Genomic DNA, 18714 nt, shown 5'->3' with positions numbered 1-18714 from the left:
ATTGTTGATCCAAGATGGCAGCTCCCCGGTGGCCACAGGAAGGGCGGCCATGTTGGAGGTTGGGGGACAGCAAGGGCGGGGGTGTGTATGTGTGTGGGGGACAAGGGCAGGGAGACAGGAATGCTCTGGCTGGTTGGAAGGCCAGCCCTCTCTCGGGCCCATCCCTGAGCTGGGGAGTCGGTAAGGAGGGTCCCCGCGGACAATGGTGGCCACTGTATGGCTAGCAGTTGATGAGACATCTCAAAATCAGAACCCAAAAAAGGGACAGAAGGGGGAGGGGGCGGGTTGGTGGGGTGGGGGTGGGGGGACACGGCAGAAACACAAAAACCCCACAGTCCTGCCTGAAGGCAAGCCCCTGTGGTAAAGCACAAATGCCTTAGAAGGCTTTGCCCTCGCTCGCCCGTGACTTCCTGACCCCCTTTGCTCAACTCGGGGAACAGAAGTGGATTCTACGTCTGTGGTGGGTTTGTCTTTTTATTATTTTGTACAAAAATAAATCGACTTTTAGGAATTTGTTTGCTCTCTCTCTCGCTCGCTCGCTCTCTCTCTCGCTCGTTTTTTTTTTTTTTTTTTTGTCTTTTTGACTTTTCATAGAAGTTGGTTGCAACTTGTAAACATTTTTTTTTTAAATTAAGATAAAGTGTAGTACCCGTTCTGTTACAAAGTGCCAAGACTCCTATTTGTGGTTGGTTGTCTTGTTGTTTTTTTTCTTTCGTTTTTGTAAAATCTTGTTTTTATTGCTTTTTGTGACACTGGAACTTCTGGACACTCTAGCTCCCCCATCCCTGACACTGTGAGACCCTGGGTTCCTGCTCTTGGCTCCTTCACCCCCTCACTATCGTCTACTCCTCTGAGGAAAAGTATATTTTATATATATATATATATCTATATATAAATTTTGTCTTTGAGGAGGAAAAGAGGGAAAAAAAATCTAATAAAAAGTGCTTTTAAAAACTGGGAGAGGGCTGGGGAGGGGAGTGGGTGAAGACAAATAGTTTCCAATCTCCAAGCATCTCATGGGGTTAGGGGGATGAAGACAGGGGGTGGCAGGGACGCCCTGAGTGGTGGCCCATTGGGTCCCGCCAGGTTGTAAGTGCCGTGAAGGAAGGCGGCGGGGGCCCTTGGGGAGTCACCCTGGCATCCCCCCATTTCCCATCTTCTTCCCTTTCTCCATGCCTGGAAATAGATTTGTGTTGCAGTGGCCAGGACATAATGGGGGCCCACAGGCAGGAATGGGAGGCAGGGAGGCAGTCGGAGAGATGGAGGGGGAGACCCCCACTTAGGAAGTGCCCTGAGGAAGGAGGGTGGGGGTGGGGATGGGGCCATTTTAACGTCCACTCACAGTGGACAGAAATCATTTTTTAAGGTCTTGTCTCAAAGACTCTAGAAACCAGTGAGGGAAGGAAAAGAAAAGACCACCTGGGTCCCCGGCTTCTCCCGAGACCACCCTCACCCCTGCCGGGACCTGGGATCCTGATCAGGCCTCAGATGGGACCCCAGACCCCAAACCTGGTGGCAGTGGTGGTGGTGGGGGGGGGGTCACCCAGGGAGTTCAGAATCCTTGTGTCCCACAAAAACCCCAAACCAAGCCCCAAAAGCCATCGATGGGGTGGGGGAGAAGCGGGGCTGGGGGCTGGGGGTGGGGTGCGGGTGGGGCAAGGGTCCCCATGGAGGGGGAGAACGGTCATGAAGAAGAAAATCGGAGAAAAGCACTACCCTAGATTCTGTGACGCTTCATATATATATATCTGTATATATATATATATATATATAGATATAGATATCTGTATATAGATAGATTTTCTTTTTTTGTGTTTTTGGGGGGTGGTGGGTGATTTGCTCTCTCTCTCTTTCTCGGGTTTCTGTTTTGCTTTTTTTTTTTTTGGTTTTTCAAGCGAGTCCAGCCGCGAAGCTGCCGTCGGCGGTGGTGGCCCTGGAGCCCCCGTCGCCTCCCCCTGTGGCGCTCGCTACATTCAACCTGCCCAGGCCATCGGGGCTGGCCTCGTCCTCCTCCTCGTCCTCGTCCTTAAAGTGCTTCTCCTGGCCATTGCGCCGCGCGGCGGTGGCGGTGTCATCTTCGGGCGAGCCCGGCGGGGCGGGGGCGCCAGGTGGTGGGGGCGCGGGGGCCCCCGCGGCTGGAGCGGGGTCGGGCCCCCCGAGCGCCCCGCCCCGCACTCGGGGCTTGCGGCCACGGCGCGAGGGCACGCCATTGCAGCCGTCCTTCTTGAGGTGTCTGTGCAGGTGGTCGGAGCGCACGAACGTCTTGCAGCAGCTGTCGCACTGGTAAGGCCGCAGGCCGGTGTGCACACGCATGTGGTTCTTCAGGTCGTAGTTGTGCGCGAAGGCCGCCCCGCACTGCTGGCACAGGTACGGCTTCTCGCCCGTGTGCTTCCTCATGTGCACCTTGAGCTTGTCCTGCCTGTGGACGGGCCGAGGGTCAGCAGGGGCGCCGGAGGGCAGACCCCCTCCCGGGATGGCAGCCCTGCCCAGCCCGCCCCACTAGCCTTGGAGCGGGAAACTGGGACCTTCATGAAAAGATGGGCTGCACCCTGGGTTGGGGGGGCGGGGAGGGCACCCCAACGGAACACGGTGAGCAGGTTTAGGTCCTCATTCTGAGAACAGCACTGAGGAACCCACGAAGGTGTAAAAAAGGCCTCAACCCTGCTGGCTGTGTGGCCTTGGGACAACAGTCGAACCTCTAAAACCCTTTTTCTTTTTTTGTCAACACTGCTGGATCAGCTCACTCACCAGAGATGGCAAGATGGCAAGAGCATTCTTAACCACTGGACCATCAGGAAAGTCCCACTGAAACCCCTCACCTTTTGTTTTTGGCTGCACTGCAAGATCTTAGCTACTCAACCAGGAATCAAACCTGTGCCCCCCTGCAGTAGAAGCTTGGAGTCTTAACCACTGGACCACCAGGGAAGTCCCACTGAAACCCCTTTCTTATCCATAGAAGAAGGAAGGGAAGACGCCTCTCTCCTGCCTAGGGTTCTGCCCAGTGGCAGACGCATAGCTTCACACTACAGGTATTTAAGCCTGCTGAGTGAGTGCATGCTTAATCACTCAGTCGTGTCTGACTCTTTGTGATCCTATAGACTGTAGCCCGCCAGGCTCCTGTGTCCATGGGACTCTCCAGGCAAGAATAGTGGGGTGGGTTGCCATGCCCTCCTCCAGGGGATCTTCCCCACCCAGGGATTAAACCAGGGTTTCCTGCATTGCAGGTGGATTCTTTACCATCTGAGCCACCAGGGAAGCCCTGTTCCAGGTGCTGAAAATGCTCCAGAGAACAAGACAGAATGCCGTGGGTGCTGGAGGGATTGGTAACTGAGAGGGCTAAATAGTCCTGGTTTTAGCTCTGAAAGATCTCTGTCCTGGGAAACCCCTGGGTCACTGGAAATCCAGGGCAGTTGGTCATAGCAGTAACCAAGTCCCCCCACCCCCCAGTTCCGGCCAAATCCCCCCTCCCCTGCCTCACTCCACTCTGGCCATGCTGGCTTCCTGGCTATGACCCCAGCACACCAAGAACCACGAGCCTACATCAGGGCCCTCACACATGCTGCTCTCATGACCAGAGCACTGTTTTTCCTCTCAGATCCTCACAACTGAATTTTGGCCCAAATGTGACCTTCTCAGAGAGGCCCAACCAGACTCCTTCACTCTTGCTCCCTCACGCTACCATCTTGTTTCTCGTCTGTCTCCCTGTCTGAACTGTGAGCCATGAGAGCAGGGTATGATTCCAGGGTCCCTCCCTGCCCCTCTCACCCCACAAACAGCAGTGTGGATCAGGCTCAGCCTGGGACCTCTGGCCTACAAAACTGATCATCTCATTAGTTCTGGGGTTACCATGGTGCAAGTGTTGCTCTGTCCTGCTGAGCTCTTGAAATGTGACTGGTCCAAAGTAAGGTGTACAAGAAGTGCAAAAGGCACCCCAGATTCTGAAGACTTCCTTTACTCAAAGTGATATGAAACATCTCATTTATAATTTTGCTTATTAATCATATGTTGAAATGGAACTAACAGACTATGCAAAATATGATTAAGATTACTTTCACCTATTCCTTTTACTCTTTGAAAACGTGGCTGCCAGAGAATGCAAAGTCACAGAGGTGGCTCACATGGTATTTCTATTGCACTATGCTGGTTCATACTGATGGGGGTGGATTCCAGGCAGGAATCCACAAGGCAGGGGCAGGGACCTCGATCTCCAGAGCTCCGGCAAGCATCTGACCTGCTCCTTGCTGCAGACTCTTGCACTCTATGGAGTCCCTCTGGGTCTCTCCCTTCTGATGTCTACCAGACTGAGAACTTCTTTAGTGCCAGGACTAACAGACTCCTACTCATCCTTCAAAACCCCACATGAAATGCCCCTTTGCCTCCAGGAAGTCTTTCCCAACCCCAAGACAAAGGCCTGCACCCATCCCCTGCCGCCACCTGGCCTCTTTCAGTCCCAAGTCTCTTCCTCTGGCATCACTCAGAGAGCTGATGTCCCTGCTTGTTCTAACTCTTCTAGGCTCCTTGCTGTCCTGAGGATCAAATCCTGGCCCTATGCAACCAGACCCTTGACTACTCTCTGGCCTGTTACCCTCACATGAGCCAACAGAATTTGGGCCATAATGAACTCAGTGCTCCCTAGATTAACCGAGGCTGTCACCAGGAAGACGATGGCAGTTGCCAGGTGCTCCCCATTCTGCCTGCTCAGAGCCCACTAACATGGCCTCCCAGGTGCCCTGCTCACATCCTGGGGCCACGTCATGGAGGGAACAGGAGGGACTCAGACTATTCTAGCACCACACAGAGATTTCTCCAACTGAGGCTTAGAAGCTCAAAGAGGGGAAGTGAATTGCCCTGAGTTGCACAGAGGGTTGGGGGCTGCGCCAAGGTGCAGTGGGCGGTGGAGGCAGCCTGGGTTTCATCACTTCAAGCCCCGGCCCGGGTAATTATAGCCCCGGCCGCCACAGGCCCCGCTTACTCAACTCTCTAGTGTGACTCAGAGGGGCCCCTAGGCTCCCCGGCCTGGAGGGAGGGGTGGGAGCTGGGGCCCTGGGGGTGGGCAGAGAGGAGCCAGGTGGGCATACGGGAGGAAGATGCTCCATGCCTCAGTTTCCCTGACTGAGGGAATCAGTAAACAGAATCAGCCCCATGCTGAATGTGGGGCGGCCCGGAGAACTCCAGATTAGATGAAACTGAGCCTTGGCGGGATGGGTGGTGGGGTGGGGGTATTACCTCTACAGACTCGGGCTTGCTAGGTCTCCTCCAAGCTGTTCCTCCCAGGCTCAGAGATCCTGAGGGCAGGACCCCAGCTATCCCAGTCCACCCTCCCCATGTCTGGAGGGAGAGGAAGGACCCCAAGACCACCAGCACCCCAATATCACCAAAAGGGGAAGCCAAGCCACCATCCAGGTGGCTTGCCTCCCAGCCAGTGCCCTTTGCCCCTGCCTGGCACTCCTGGGTCCTGGAGTCCCAGCCACACCCTCCTCTCCTGGCCTGCTGGGGAGGGGGCCCGGGTACTGGGCCAGGGGTCAGCCCCCAGATTCTACCCCCATGGGGTGGGGTTGGGAAGCTGGGACAATAGCCTCTTTCTTCAGCCTGGGTGGGCGTGGCTGGGGGAACCCCAGCGCGGATGAGGGTAGGGGGTGATGCTGAGTCACCCAGCCTGGCAAGGCCCCTGCACACCAGCCAGTCCCCCACCTCCATTGGGCTGACCCACAAAGCCCAGCCTGTCACCTCTGGACTCCTAAAACCTGGCCTCAGACACCTCCTCTCCAGGGACCAAGCCCAGTGACCCCTGTGCCCTTCTTCCTCCACTGGCTGTAGCCCATTCTGTAAGCTGAACCAGCCTCAGGGCCTTTGCACTGGCGCTTCCCTCTCTGCCTTTCCCTTCCCTTCTCCCTGTGACTCCTGCCTTCTCCTCCTTTAGGTCTCAGTCCTCGGGGAAGCCTCCCTGTGGTGGGCAGCACCCACAGCTGCCCTCTTGCCCGGTTCTCTGCTCTTTTCCTCCCTAGAATTTTCCACCAACTCATGTTATCAATTCTGTGGTCATATCTTGCATATGCCCATCACCCCCATGGGGATTTTGGTATGTCTCTACTTTGAGAACAGGACCTGGCACCCAGCAGGCACTCATACATGTTGGCTGAATGAAGCAGGTTCCCTGGGCTCATGGAAGGCTTGTAAGTTAAACACAACAACCAGAGCACCCTGCTCCCAGTAGGGCTGTGGTGTTCTCCCAAGGCCCAGATTCTCCAGTCTGGAGAAGAACCACCACAGGGAAAAAGAAGAAGAGCTATGCCAGGGATGTCCCTGGTGGTCCAGTGGTTAAGAATCTGCCTTGCAAAAAAAAAAAAAAAGAATCTGCCTTGCAATGCCCGGGACGTGGGTTTGGTCCCTGGTTGGGGAACTAGGATCCCACATGCCTCAGAACTCCTGAGGCCATGAGCACCACAGCTAGAGAATCCATGCGCCAAAAAGAAAGATTTGAATGATGCAATTAATACCCGATGCAGTAAATAAAAATATTTTAGAAAAGAAAGAAGAGCTGCTCCTTGGGCTCTTCCTTCCAGCCTCACACATTTTGGCACCACCTGGCACACTTTAGGTTTAAGGGGTCAGCCTGTTTAGGCGCTGTGTGCCCACTCCCGTCATAGGCTCTCTTGACAGGCACACAGAGGTGGGGGGTGCACCAATGGAGTAGGCACCCTTGTAGGGTATTTTTGCACATGGAGGCAGGATGTGAACGTGTGTGTGCACACATGATGGCGTGGGGGCCGTGTGCGGCCACTGGACCAGGGGCCCCCGGGAAGCACCCCAACTCCCCACCACGGAGGCGCCAACTCACCTGGTGAATCGGACCTTGCAGATGTTACACTCGTAGGGCTTCTCGCCCGTGTGGGTCCGGATGTGGCGCGGCAGCTTGCCGGCACCCTGGATGACCTTCTCGCAGATGGGGCACTTCTGGAAGGCCTTGGCCCGGATCTTCTTCTCCACCTTCTGTGACCAGGCCGGGTAGACGTCCCCGTCGTGGGCGCCGCTGAAGTACTTCAGGTAGTAGTCCACAACGCCCTTGTCGTCCGCCCGTGACTCCTCGTCGCTGTCCCCCGCTGTGGTCGCCCCCGCCCGGCCCACCGACGACATCATCTGCTGCAGCAGCGTGCTGGCCGCCAGCCCGTCCGCATCAGCCCCATCCGCATCCTCGCCCTCAGCCGCGCCTGACAGGAAACCCGGAGAGTCGCCTGGCTCTGGGGCTGCCTCCGACAGTGAGGCTGCCTCCTCCTCCCCGCCCCGGCCGTAGTGGCCGTTCTGTGTGGCGGTGGACGGCGGGACCACAGGGGTTGGGAAGAGGCCCCCTGCTGGGGCATCCTCATCCCGCTCTGGCCACAGACCTGGGTTGCTGTCGCCCTCATCCCCATCCCCGGCTGGGGGCCGCTCAGCCGGGGGGCCAGGCCCGTAGAAATCCAAGCCATTGCAGTCACCAGCAGCCACGGCGGCCACGGCGGCAGCCACGGCCTCCTTGGTGGCATCCAGGTCATCGTCGGATGCGCCAAAGGTAGACCATGGGAAGGAGGCGGCCGCGGTGGCGGGCAGGCTGTTCATGGGATTGGTCTGGAAGAACTCGAGGTACTCCTTGGCGCGAAGGAGGTTTCGCTGATCAATTTGATCTACGAGGTCCAGCTGCCCGGCATCGGCGCCTGCGTCGGCTGCCAGGATCTGCCGGTCGAGGAGGTCAGCGCACACGTGGCTCACAGCGGGGATCTCGAGCAGGCGGGCAGCGCTGAGGATGTCGCCCACGTTGGCCGTGCTGACAGTGAGCGTGGCCGTGTAGGCGAAGTCCATGAGGGCCGTGAGCGCCTCAGCGCTGACGAAGTCGATCTCGTACACGTTCTGCTGGTCCACCACGGCGCCTGATGTGAACAACTTCTTGAAGTACTGGCTGCAGGCGGCTAGCACCGAGCGGTGCGTGGGGAACTCGCGGCCCTCTACCAGGATCACCACGTCACACAGCAGGCCCTGTGTCCGCTGCTCGTTGAGTCCACTCAGGATTTCACTGCTGTGGTCGGGGAACGGGATCCCAATGGGGCCGTCCACGCCGCCAGCCATCTTCCGCGCCGAGACCTGCAGCACCAGGAAGGAAGGAGCAGTCGTGAGGGTCGGAGGTGGAGAGTGGGGGGGTATGGATGGGGCCAACTGGCCGGGCAGCAGGACCCTTGGAGAGTAGTGCCCCCACCCCAGCCTCAGTTTCCCTGGCTCTGCATTAGGATGGTCTGTGGTCCGTGGTCATCACTATGAGATGACACTGGCGAAACCCAGCCCGGTGCTTCAGAGATGAACATGAGGCCCCTCCCCTCTTTAATGGATGGGAGAGCCCAGCTGAGGGACAGTTTGAAGTGGTGTGGGAGCGCACAGAAGGTGCTCAATAAATGCCCAGCATGAGTTGCATCCTAGTGAATCTGAGCACAGGCTTCTGCCCACCCGCTCTCTAGGAGGCGGGGATGGTGACATAAGGCACCCACTGTGTGCCGTCCTGGCTGAGCGCCCAGCAGTCCCATAGGCAGCGTGGTCTCTCCTGCAGAGGTGAGAAAGTGAGGCTCAGGGAGTCCCAGGGCCCCGTGGCTGCTCCTCAATTCAAACCCAGGGTGCCTGACCCAAGAGCCATTACCCAAACGGTGTGGCTGTCCAACCCTGCCCGACCCCTTGGCCTCCCTAACCCTCCCTCCTGCTGCTTGGTCAGGCCCAGTTCTCTTGGGGGGGCTCTGAGTCAGCAGGAAGGGGTGAGGCCAAGACCTGGGGACCTGGCCAGAACCATGGGGGCCACGGGTGTGCCCTGGTGGGGTGGGGCCACGACTCTGCAGGAGGAACCCCTTCCTGCCATGTGGACCCCCAGGACGTGGCTCAGCCCTTGCAGTGAATAACTGGAGGGAACGAGGCCACTGTCAGATGCTCCTCCCTGCCTACTTGAGCTGACCCTGTCAAGGAGTAATGGGGGGCCAGGGGCCTCCTGCCCACCTCCTGCCCAGCCAGTTCCTCTCCTTTTGGCCACCCTGTCTGCACTGTTAGCCTAGGACAAGACTCTGCCGCTTTTAAGGCCTCAGTCTCCCCATCTGTCAAATGGGCAGAAGCCTTTGGCGGAGCACGGCCAGAGGGGGACTCATCTCGCCCCTCTCCCCCCCTCCTTTTTTCCGCCTTCCCCTGGGCTGTGACTCATCCACCCACTCGGGCGCTTGTGCAACCCCCTGGCTCCTGTTCCCATCCTCCACCCTCTCCGGGGAACCCCTGGCTGCCCAGAGCCACCCAACAAAACCCACATTCCTTGGGCCCAGCTGGCCTGCTTTCAGGACTGAGCCCCCGCTTGTCCCTGGGGAGAGAGCCTGAATCCAGCCGTCCTCAGCCTCCCCGGGACCCCCAGCCGAGTGACCCAGCTCAGGTCTAACCCGATCCCTCCTGCTAGGTAGGCCTCTTGCGGGATGCAGGCGGCTGGCCCAGCCAGTCCCAAGGACCCAGGGCCGGCCTGGGAGCAGGGTCCGGGCCTTGAGGCCGACACAGAGGCCTTTGTGTGGCGCGCAGGCAGCCAGTACACTTCCCGGGACGCCTCTCTCCACGGCCCGCCCTCTTTCCCGCCGACCGCACCAGCTGCTCAGCTCCCCCCTCTGTTCCGCCAGTCCGCGGTGGGTGCGGGGGGAGGCTCAGATGTGGCTGTTGGGAGCAGGAGGATGGGGGGTGGGGGGCGCGACCCCATCCAAGGCTCGGCCACAGGAGGCCTCAGCAGAGCCCCCTGTGGCGGCTCCCACCCCCTGCCACCATCTGCCGTCTGGCCCCGGGCCCCTGGGAGCAAGTGGGCAGATGGGCCTCCGGATCAGACCGGCCTCAGCCCCTCCTCTGATCCAGGCCACCAACACGCCAAGATGGCCACCCTTGCCCTGCCTGCCAGTGTCCCTTCAGGTGCCTCCTGGGGCCTCTAGGTCGAGACCTGAATTGGTCCAAGTGACTCACCCCTGCCATGGCCACTCCACCCCCACCTCCCCACCAGGCCAGGCGCTGGTGCAGACCTACTTCAAGTGCAAAGTCACCCAGTTGGAAAGGAGCAGGCTCCATCCTTGAACCCATCCTGGGGAGATGGATCAAGCCTTGAGCCTGGGTCTCCACCAGCTGGAAGACCCGGGCCAAGCGCACACAGCCTGCTGTGTGGGTCAGTCCTTGGGTCTGGGTTGGGTCTGGGGGTCCGAGTCCCTCCCCTTTCCCAGCTGGGGCCTCTTATTTCCCCAGCTAATCATCTGATATGAATTTGGGCAAACTCTGGGAAATAGTGGAGGACAGAGGAGCCTGGTGTGCTGCAGTCTCTGGGGTCGCAAAGAGTCAGACACAACTTGGCAACTGAACAACAACAAATCACGTGAGACCTTCCTCCCAAGGGCAAGGCCTGGGGTGATGCAGGTCAAGGGAAGCCCCCAAGAAAGCAGCATGAGCCCCATTCACAGATGAGAACACTGAGGCCCAGAGACAGCTAGAAAGAAGCCAGGCTGAGAGCACCCAGCGAGGCTAACCCAGGAACCCACAGAGGCGAGAGGCTGGTGGTCCCCCAACCCTCCCCTACACACTTCCCAGCAAGCCACAGCCTCTTTTCTCGGCCTGGAAACTAAACTGGCCACCTGGCTTAACCCTCTCTCCAAGAACTCATGCCACCTGCCTGCCACGCCCCAGGCCGCTGTCCCCACAGGGGCCTCTCGGGGCCCTCCCTCTAAGAAAGGGGAGGAAGTCCCTGTGAGATGGCAGAGGGAGGTCAGGTGGGGTCCTGGTGGCAGAAAGCACTGATGACTAAGCACCCACTGTGCGCCACGGCAGGGTCTTGCCGGGAGAGCCCTTCCTTGCTCTAAGAGGCCCTACTGGCGGCACCTGACACTTAGTAGGTGCTCCTGCATTGGCGGTTTCCTCGGTAATGATGAGCCAACGAAACCGCTCTCCTCCAGGAAGCCCCACCCCCCCACGCTGGCCGTGTCCACACCCTCAACGGCCAGGGTCCCTGAGCTCAGGCCCACACCCACCCAAGGCACGGTCTTTCATCACAGCTCCACCCCCACACTTGCCTCCATGGGATTTCCGGGGCCGTTTGGTGCTGACTCGGCGGCCAGCCGAGGGGCAGGCCTCGGCAGGCTCCTCCTGGGCTGGAGGTGGGGCACCCTCCTCCCCCTTGGGCTGCTCCCAGGCCCCTACACCCAGCCCTCCCCTGGGCAGCACACAGTAGGGGTGCAGCAAACAGCAGGAGGAACCAAAGACCAAAGAGCTATGCACTCGAGTGAGCCCACGCCCAGCCCTGCCCACCTGGCTGGCAGGCACACCCAGTACCAGGGGCCAGTGCCAGTCCCACCTCCAATCCAACCTAGGGTCATTTGCTGCAGCAGGAAGCTAGGAGCTGAGCCAGCTTTGGGCCCTCCTCGGTGCCCTAACTTTCAAGACCTAACTGGAGCCTAGGCTGTAGAGATGAGGAGCTCAGAGGGGTGCTAAACCCAGGGCAAGGTCACACAGCAGAGCAGTGGCCAGGCTGGGACGCAGATGCTCTGACCTGAGCTGCCAGCACTCATCCACTGGGGATGCACGGTGAGGCTGGGAGCGTCCAAACCTGGTCCCCAGAACATCAGGGGGCAAAGCCCAGGGTAGCGCCCCAGGACAGGCAGGGGCAGGAGGCCGAGGAGTCCCCAAGGTCAGTTGCAAGGTGAGGGCTGGGGCCGGGCCTCCCCCTCCTACCCACACCCCCCAGGAAGGGGGTGGCCAGCAGCAGGTAGGTAGGTAACCATCAGCTGATGCCTTTCTGGAGGAGAGTCAGGGAGGGGGGCAGCTTAATGGGGTTTACAGGCTCCCACACCCACCCAGGGAGAGAACAAAAGAGAACTCCTTCAGGGACCTCTGACACCTACTATGTGCCACGGCAGCCCAGGAGCACATCCTGGTCTGTCCACCTCCAAGCTGGGTGACCTTGGGCCAAGAAAAGCACCTCAGTTTCCCTGGGAGTTGTGACGGTAGCAAAGGGTTCCACTCTAGTCCACTCAGCAAGCCTAGGCCTAGGACCTACTATGTGCCAGTGACAGTCCCCAAAGGCCTGATGAGGTGGTTCGCCTCCTCTCTTGTGGATGGGGGTGGGGCTTTCAACTTCACTCCTGAACATTATACCAGAGGGAATCCGTCTCCCTCTCCATCTCCTATGTGCCGAGGAAGTGCCAGGTAGGCCCCAGGAGGAAGCTGAGCCATCATCTAGAGGGAAAAACACGGGCCCAGAGAGGGTAGGCAACTGGCCCAAGGTCACACAGCAAGTCTGGCACCCAGGTGCGGCTGCCAGGCCAACGCCTGGCCGCCCCCACCCCCTCCCAGCCTGGCAGCCTGTGTTGCAAGGTTGGTCCTGACGGGTTACCCCGCCCTGACCTGGTGCCAATCCCTGCCTGGCCCGGTCCCCGGCCTGGGGTTTAATGGGACAGGAATGCAGCGTCCTGGTCTGGGGGTGGGGGGCACCAACGGCTCAGGGTGACTGTGGCTGCCAGCTGTCGGCCGGCCCCCTGCCCGCCTGTCCTCACAGGCCTCCCTCTGGGCCAGACACCAGCAAACAGGCCCTCGGCCATTTTATGTGTCCATTTATTGCCCTAAATGGGGAGGGGCTTCCTGCCCGGGCCTTAAAGGGCCAGAGGCAGGAAGGCTGTGGGCCCACTGGGAAGTGTGTGTGTGTAGACCGGAGGGGGTGGGGATTAGGAGGTCATGGGGCTCCTATCTGACCCCCAGCTCATGGGTGGGGCCAAGGCCCACCCTGTTCCCACGCTCTGAGCGCCGTAGTGGGCCAGGAAGTGCAGCCCTGACACCAAGCGCAGGTTTCAAGAGGAAGCCCTGAGAAGACAGATCTGTTCTCAGTGGAGGTGGAAGGAGTAAGCTTCCTGTCACTGGGGGTAACCAAAGCTGGGCTTCATGGAAGCCCACCAGTGTCTACCCTGCCCTTAGCTCAGGTTGCACGTGCTTATCCAAGATACCCAAGAAAGGCCTGGGTGACTTCTAGGAGCCTTGCCCCTCTCTTCATCCAGATCGCTCCCTCATGCCCTCCCCAGAGGCCGGCTTGTCACCTGGAGGCACCACCCGGCCCCCACCTGCAGCCTGAGCAGGTGGAGGGCGCAGCCTGGAAACGCACAGAGGGGCACATGGCCCATGCGGGCCCCAGGCTCCTGTGCTTACAGATCCAGCCCTTCCCGGCTACCAAACACATCCTGACAGGAGGTGGGACAGGGCCCTGTTTTCCAGTCGAACCAGAAAGGCGTGGGTGGGGACGCTTCCACCCCATGGCCGTTCCCGGCCTGCTGGGGGACAGATGGAGGGCCTGCTTCTCTGGCCAGATTCTCCAAAGGGCGCCTTCCGCACTGTGTTGCTTCAGAAACTTGGGCCTCAGGCCCCCCAGGGCCGGGGCTGTTCCCCCAACAGGTCTCAGTCGCCTCAGCATCAACCCTCACAGCTCTGGGAAGTGGCACCTGTGATCACCACCCCACTTCATGGGCCAGGTCACTGAGGCAACCTGCCCAGGTCGCACGGCGGAGCAGGATTCGAACACAGGTCATCTGTCTGGCTCCATCTCGCCGAACTAGTCCTTCCAGGGCTCCACCCACCTGCCCCCACACACACACTGCCCCAGGTGCCAGCAGGAGACTAAATCCCCCCACCCTGGGGGCCTTGGGGGCTGAGGATAGCTTATTCTCACACCCCCTCAGAATTGCCTTATGACAGCCCAGGAAAAAAAGGGAGAGGTCTGCCTAAGGTCACTCAGGGAGCCTGGGGCTGGGCTGGAGTCCAGCTGACACCTGTGAAATCGGGGGGGGGGGGGGGCGGGCTTCAGAACAGAGACGCAGGAGGGGCTCTCCTGGGCCCTGACACCACCCAGCAGTCACTAGACAAACATCCCTGGAGAATCACGGAGTACATCCTCAGGACAATGCTTTGGGGCTAAAGGTAATCTCCCCATTGTAGTGATGGCCACACTGAGGCTGGCAGAGCGGAGGCAACCTTCCTAAGTGGACCTCAGATGGAGGTAAGGGAGGACCGGGCTGAGACTGGACCACACTGGCCCCCACCCAAGGCTGTTCCTCTGGTCTCCACTGCCCAGGGCTGTGGCAGCTCAGTTTATGGTCTATCAGGTGCCTGGAGCACAAGGTGACAGGTGGGGGGGTGTCATAGTCACACATACCCCCCAACAGGATCTCTGCTGTACCCCAAGCTGACCCAGGTGCTTCCTCCACGAGGGAGGGAAGGAAAGCGAACACAGGTGGGCCTGCAGGCAGTAAGTGGGGGAATTCACAGTAACCTCATTTCACAGAGAAGGATGCTCAGGCTCTGAGAGACCATGGGACCTGTCCAAGGTCACAGAGCAAGTGGGCGGGAATCTGAAACCCCAGTGGACCCCCTTCTTGGGCTAGCTCTGCTTCAGAGGGCCTGGCCCCAAGTCTTGGCTCTGTGAGGCAACCTGGGTCTCCTCAGGAATAATGGGTTGTAAAACACGCACAGTCTCCAGGGACGAAGGTGCCAAGGGGTGGGGCTGCAGCTCAGACAGGGTGGGAAGGTCCTGGGACGCTGGGACACTGAGGCTCCTGCTGTGTGACCTTGGACACCTTGCCTCCCCTCTCTGAGCCTCACTATCCTCTTGGGGCAGAGGCTCCATTTGGCTGACAGGTGCCTAAAGTCAACCTCCAGGCCCTCTGTAAGACAGGTGAGCAGGTGCCCCTTGGCTGCGACATGCAAAGAACTCTAGACACCACCTGAGCTGGGAGGCAGGACCACAAGAGTGAGACCCAGCCCTGGTTGGGTGACCTTGGCCTGCTCTCTGCTTCCCCTGGGCCTCAGTCACTCCTGCCCCATTCGGCACCGTTCTGAGGCTTGTCTAAGCCCCTGTGGCCCCACACTTGTATTGGGCCTTCCTTCCTGGCCTCAGTTTCCCTCACATGGCATGAGGGACCACCTCCAGCCCAACCGACTCTGGGTCAATCACAAGGGTCCAGGGAAAAGGAAGGAAGGAAAAAAGCCCACAGAAGGACTAGCTCTTGCCTGGAGAACTCTCCCCAGTGGATGGGGCTTGAGCACGGCGAGGCCTCAGTCTGCCACACAAAGAAAAGGGTGCAGGGGCTCCCTGCAGCTGCTCACCCGTTGCTGAAGGCCTGTGCTAAGGGTTGTGTGGCTCCCCGCCCGGGGCCAGGGTGCTGACTGGCCACAACGCAGCCAATCAGGACTGAATAATAAATACCCCCCCAAAGTGACCCACGAATTAAAATTTCAGTGTCCCCGATGGCTCCTCTTTCCTTCATTAGGCATGCGGATCCCAGGGCTTCGCTCTTCCAGCCACCAGCTCCTGCCCCCCCCCTTCTCCCCCAGGCTCCCGTCTCCACAGCGATGGCTGGCGGTAAACAGAGCCCCGAGCCCAGCCGATAAGTGCCAGGCCTGGGTGATCTAAGGGCCCCACTGCGGGTGGCCCACGGGGGAGAATGCCCACAGCCTGGAGCCTTGGGGGTCTGGGCAGCAGCAGAGCCCAGCCTGGACTCCCCAGTAGGAAATGATCCACTGACCCTGGGGAGGGCCCCCCCCAGTGTGGGAGCGGCGCACTCGGGGTTACGCCCTGGCCCTGTTTGGGGAGGGGGGGCGCTGACACGGAATCCTGGACGCCCTCTCCGGCCGGGCCTGCTCCAGCCCTGCTCTGGGAGACAGTGGGTGGGTGGGGGGGTGCAAACCAAGCTCGCCACCCATGGGTGAGCCAGGTGGGCACACCCGGTGGAGGGGCACTAACACCTCTCTCACTTCCGCCGCCTGGCTAGGGGAAGAGAGGAGTTGCCTGCCTCCCCCTGCCACCCCGCCAAGTGCTGGCTACCTTCCCCAAACATTCAGCAGGCGCCCACTGGGTGCCCAGGCCCGGTTGGACAGCAGTATCTTGCTGCGGGCCACTGGACTCCCCCACCACCGGCCAGCCGGCGCGGACAGTGCCTCCCAGGACCCGCAAAGGCCTGGGCCCAGGGGGGTGCACCGGCCCCAGCGCTCAGCTCTGGCCCCTGCCTGGTTCCCAGGCCCGGGGCTGGGGGAGGGGGCCAGTTCTTAGGCCACGGAGGGAGGTAGGGAGGGCGAGGGAGGGGGCCGGATCCCACCAGCTTACCCCCTCCTCTGCTCGAGCTCAGGGTTCGCACGTGGTGGTGGCGTCAAGGGGAAGGAGGGGTGTCCGGGCCAGAGGAGACGGGGTCACGCGCTTTGGGGGCGCGGGCGGGGGAGAGGGGTGCTCTCTGTCCCCTCACCCGGGGCCAGGGCCGGACGGCCGCGCGGGCAGGGCAAGGGGCCAGGCCGGTCCCCCCGCCCAAGGCTGAGTCAGGCCCGGGCGGGGGCAGGAAGCGGCCCCCTCCCCCGCCCCGGCCGCAGCGCGCAGCCCCCGCCCCGGCCCGCCGGCCCCCACCGCGCCGCCAGCGCGGGGTGCTCCTACCTCCTTCCCGGGGCAGCAGCGAGGGGGCCCGGCCCCGGCGGCGGCGGTGGCGGCGGCTGCGGCTGGGCTGGCTCCCTCCGAGGGGCCGGGAGGCGGCAGTGAGCCTGGCCCCGCGCCACCCCCCGCCGCCGGCGGCCAATCCCCACCCGGGCTGGGGGGAGGGCGATGCAAATTACCCCGGATCTGGGTCCGCCCGCCCGCCTCCCCCACGCCCGGGCCCAGCCTGCACTAGGCCGCGCATCCCCGGGCTCGCCTGCGCCTCGCGGCCGCCCGGGCCGCCGCCCTCCCCGGGGAGCGCCGGGTGGGTGACCCCCCCCCCGGGGGGCGGGGGGCTGAGGGGAGGGGGGCTGGGGACGGTTACACAACCAGGCGGGGAGGGGCCCCGGGGCGGGGAGGGGGCCGGCCCGCGGGCCGCGCAGCCGGAAGCCGGGGACCGCCACCGGCCCCCGGCAAGGGGAGCCCGGCTGCAGGCCCCGCCCCCGGACCGGCAGGGCCCGCCCTCGAGCCGCGCCGCGCTATCGGCCCGCGGTCATTGGCTCGCCAGCCCGCCGCTCACCGCCCCTCCTCCGCACCGCCCCTACCCGCGGACCGCGGCGGGCTACGGGCGCAGGGCACCCTGGAACTAGTAGTCGTAGCCGCCTGCCACCTGCCAGCCACAAGCGCGGGGGAACTACGAAGCCCAGAGGCCCCAGCGGCCGCGCCCGCCCACCCGGACACCCCACCCCTTCCCCCTCCTTTGCAAAGCCCCCCTCCCTGTTTTTTCAGCCCCCTCCCCCCCATCCCCCATGGAGCTCAATCCTGGCCAACTCCAACGTATGCACGCAACACCGAATAGGCCCCCGGGGGGCAAGAGCGCCCCCAGTACCCAGCTGCAAACTTAGCACGCGACGCGCCCCCTATCTCCCCACGCCGGCTCCCCCCACCCTCAATGCAGCCCCGCTTCCCCTCCCCCTCTCCCCGCGCGCCTGGGAGCCCCCAAAAATCATGCACAGAGGCGGGGGGGCTGCCGCACAAACCCGTGCACTTCGCCCCCAAAACCCCCTCCCGGGCGGCGCCCCCTCCCCGAGCTCGGGATCCAGGGCGCCTCCCGCCTCCGGGCAGCTGCCAACCACCCCCTCCTCTGAAACTTGCGGAACGTCCCCGGCTCGGGGGATCGCCCCTTCCCGAGAGAGCAGCGGTGGGCGCAGTGCCCCCGGCCCGTCCCCGCCCTGCACCCCGCGCTGGGGGCCGCGTCGGGCGCTGACTTACCTCGCGGGGCCGGGCCGGGGCCGGGGCGCGCGGGGCCGGGGCCCGGAGTTCGGACTAGGTTCCTTGGCCGCTCGCCTCTGGGGTCCGCGTCTCGCTCTCCCCTCGCTGGCTCTCCCCTCGTCGCTCCCTCGCTCCGGCGGCGGCGTCACTGCCCCTACAGTAACTGTACAGTACAGCCAAAGCCCCGTATGATGCTCGCGACTCCCTTCCTGGTTTCTCCGAGGGCAAGAGGGGTCCTCCCTTGTCTTAAAGGTGCCGCAGCCGCCGGCCCCCCCCACGCCCAGCCCGCCCCCCCCACCCCGGCCTCAGAGGCCAGAACAGGCTCGGCAGGTCCCCTCTTGCCACGTCTCTGCCCTCCCGTGGGGCTTCGCCCGCTGCGCCGGGGAGACCGGGCTGTTATTAGGTTTTGTCAAGTTGGGGGGGGGGTCCAGCCCGCCCCCGGCGCGCCCCCCCCCTCCTCTGACCTCTCCGCCCCGCTGCGCGGCGCCGTGCCAGCCTGCCAGCTTATCTGGCCCCAGAGCTCCCCGGGGCGCGGGGGGAGCGGGCCCCCCGGGGTGGAGGGGGGTGGGGGCCTCCAGATAAACAGGCCCCCAGCCTCTGCGCGGAGGCGGGTGCGGGGGGGCGCGGGCTTTGCCCCCGACGCCTGGGGCGTGGCAGGATGGCAGCGGGGGCGGGGAGGGCTGTGCGCACTGCGAGGACCGACGCGGGCGTGGGTCGCGCCTGCCCTGGCTGCTGGGGGTGGGTAGGGGGCGAAGGGGTGGGGACGGCGGGCCTGGCGCCCGCTCTCTCCGGGGGCCTCAGTTTGCCCAGCTGCGGAAGGGGACCCGGGGGCGGGCTTTCGGCTGATGGCTCGGGTCCGCTGGGCTCCCGGGTCCCTAAATGAGACAGCCAACCTGCTCGCCCGCGATTATATAAAGGAGTCGCCTCCGCCCGCTGCGCCAAGGGGCGTAGCGGGGGAAGGGGTTGGCGAGGGGCGGGCTGGGCTGTTGTTTTCCCGGCTT

The 18714-nt window shown here is 62.1% G+C and overlaps 1 protein-coding gene across 3 annotated transcripts; it reads right to left on the bottom strand.

Moving 5' to 3' along the window:
- Positions 1–1799: 1799 nt before the first annotated feature.
- Positions 1800–17933, bottom strand: ZBTB7A (zinc finger and BTB domain containing 7A). Of its 3 annotated transcripts, none has more exons than XM_086410129.1 (3): positions 17714–17933; positions 6839–8112; positions 1800–2419 (listed from the first exon to the last, which is right to left on the bottom strand). In XM_086410129.1, the coding sequence occupies exons 2-3, from the start codon at positions 8095–8097 to the stop codon at positions 1891–1893; spliced, it is 1788 nt and encodes a 595-aa protein (XP_086266255.1). In that variant the 5' UTR covers positions 8098–8112; positions 17714–17933; the 3' UTR covers positions 1800–1890. The 3 variants fall into 3 exon arrangements, with proteins under 3 accessions (XP_086266255.1, XP_086266256.1, XP_086266259.1); XM_086410130.1 differs by lacking the exon at positions 17714–17933 and adding an exon at positions 16466–16761; XM_086410133.1 differs by lacking the exon at positions 17714–17933 and adding an exon at positions 16148–16350.
- Positions 17934–18714: the final 781 nt, after the last annotated feature.

The sequence above is a fragment of the Bos grunniens genome, chromosome 7, assembly GCF_055505025.1.
Source record: "Bos grunniens cultivar Pamir isolate PY7600 chromosome 7, Bosgru_T2T1.0, whole genome shotgun sequence".
Classification (NCBI taxonomy): Eukaryota; Metazoa; Chordata; class Mammalia; order Artiodactyla; family Bovidae; genus Bos; species Bos grunniens.
The sequence above is the reverse complement of the archived record's forward strand: the minus strand, read 5'-3'. Positions and strand labels throughout refer to the sequence as shown.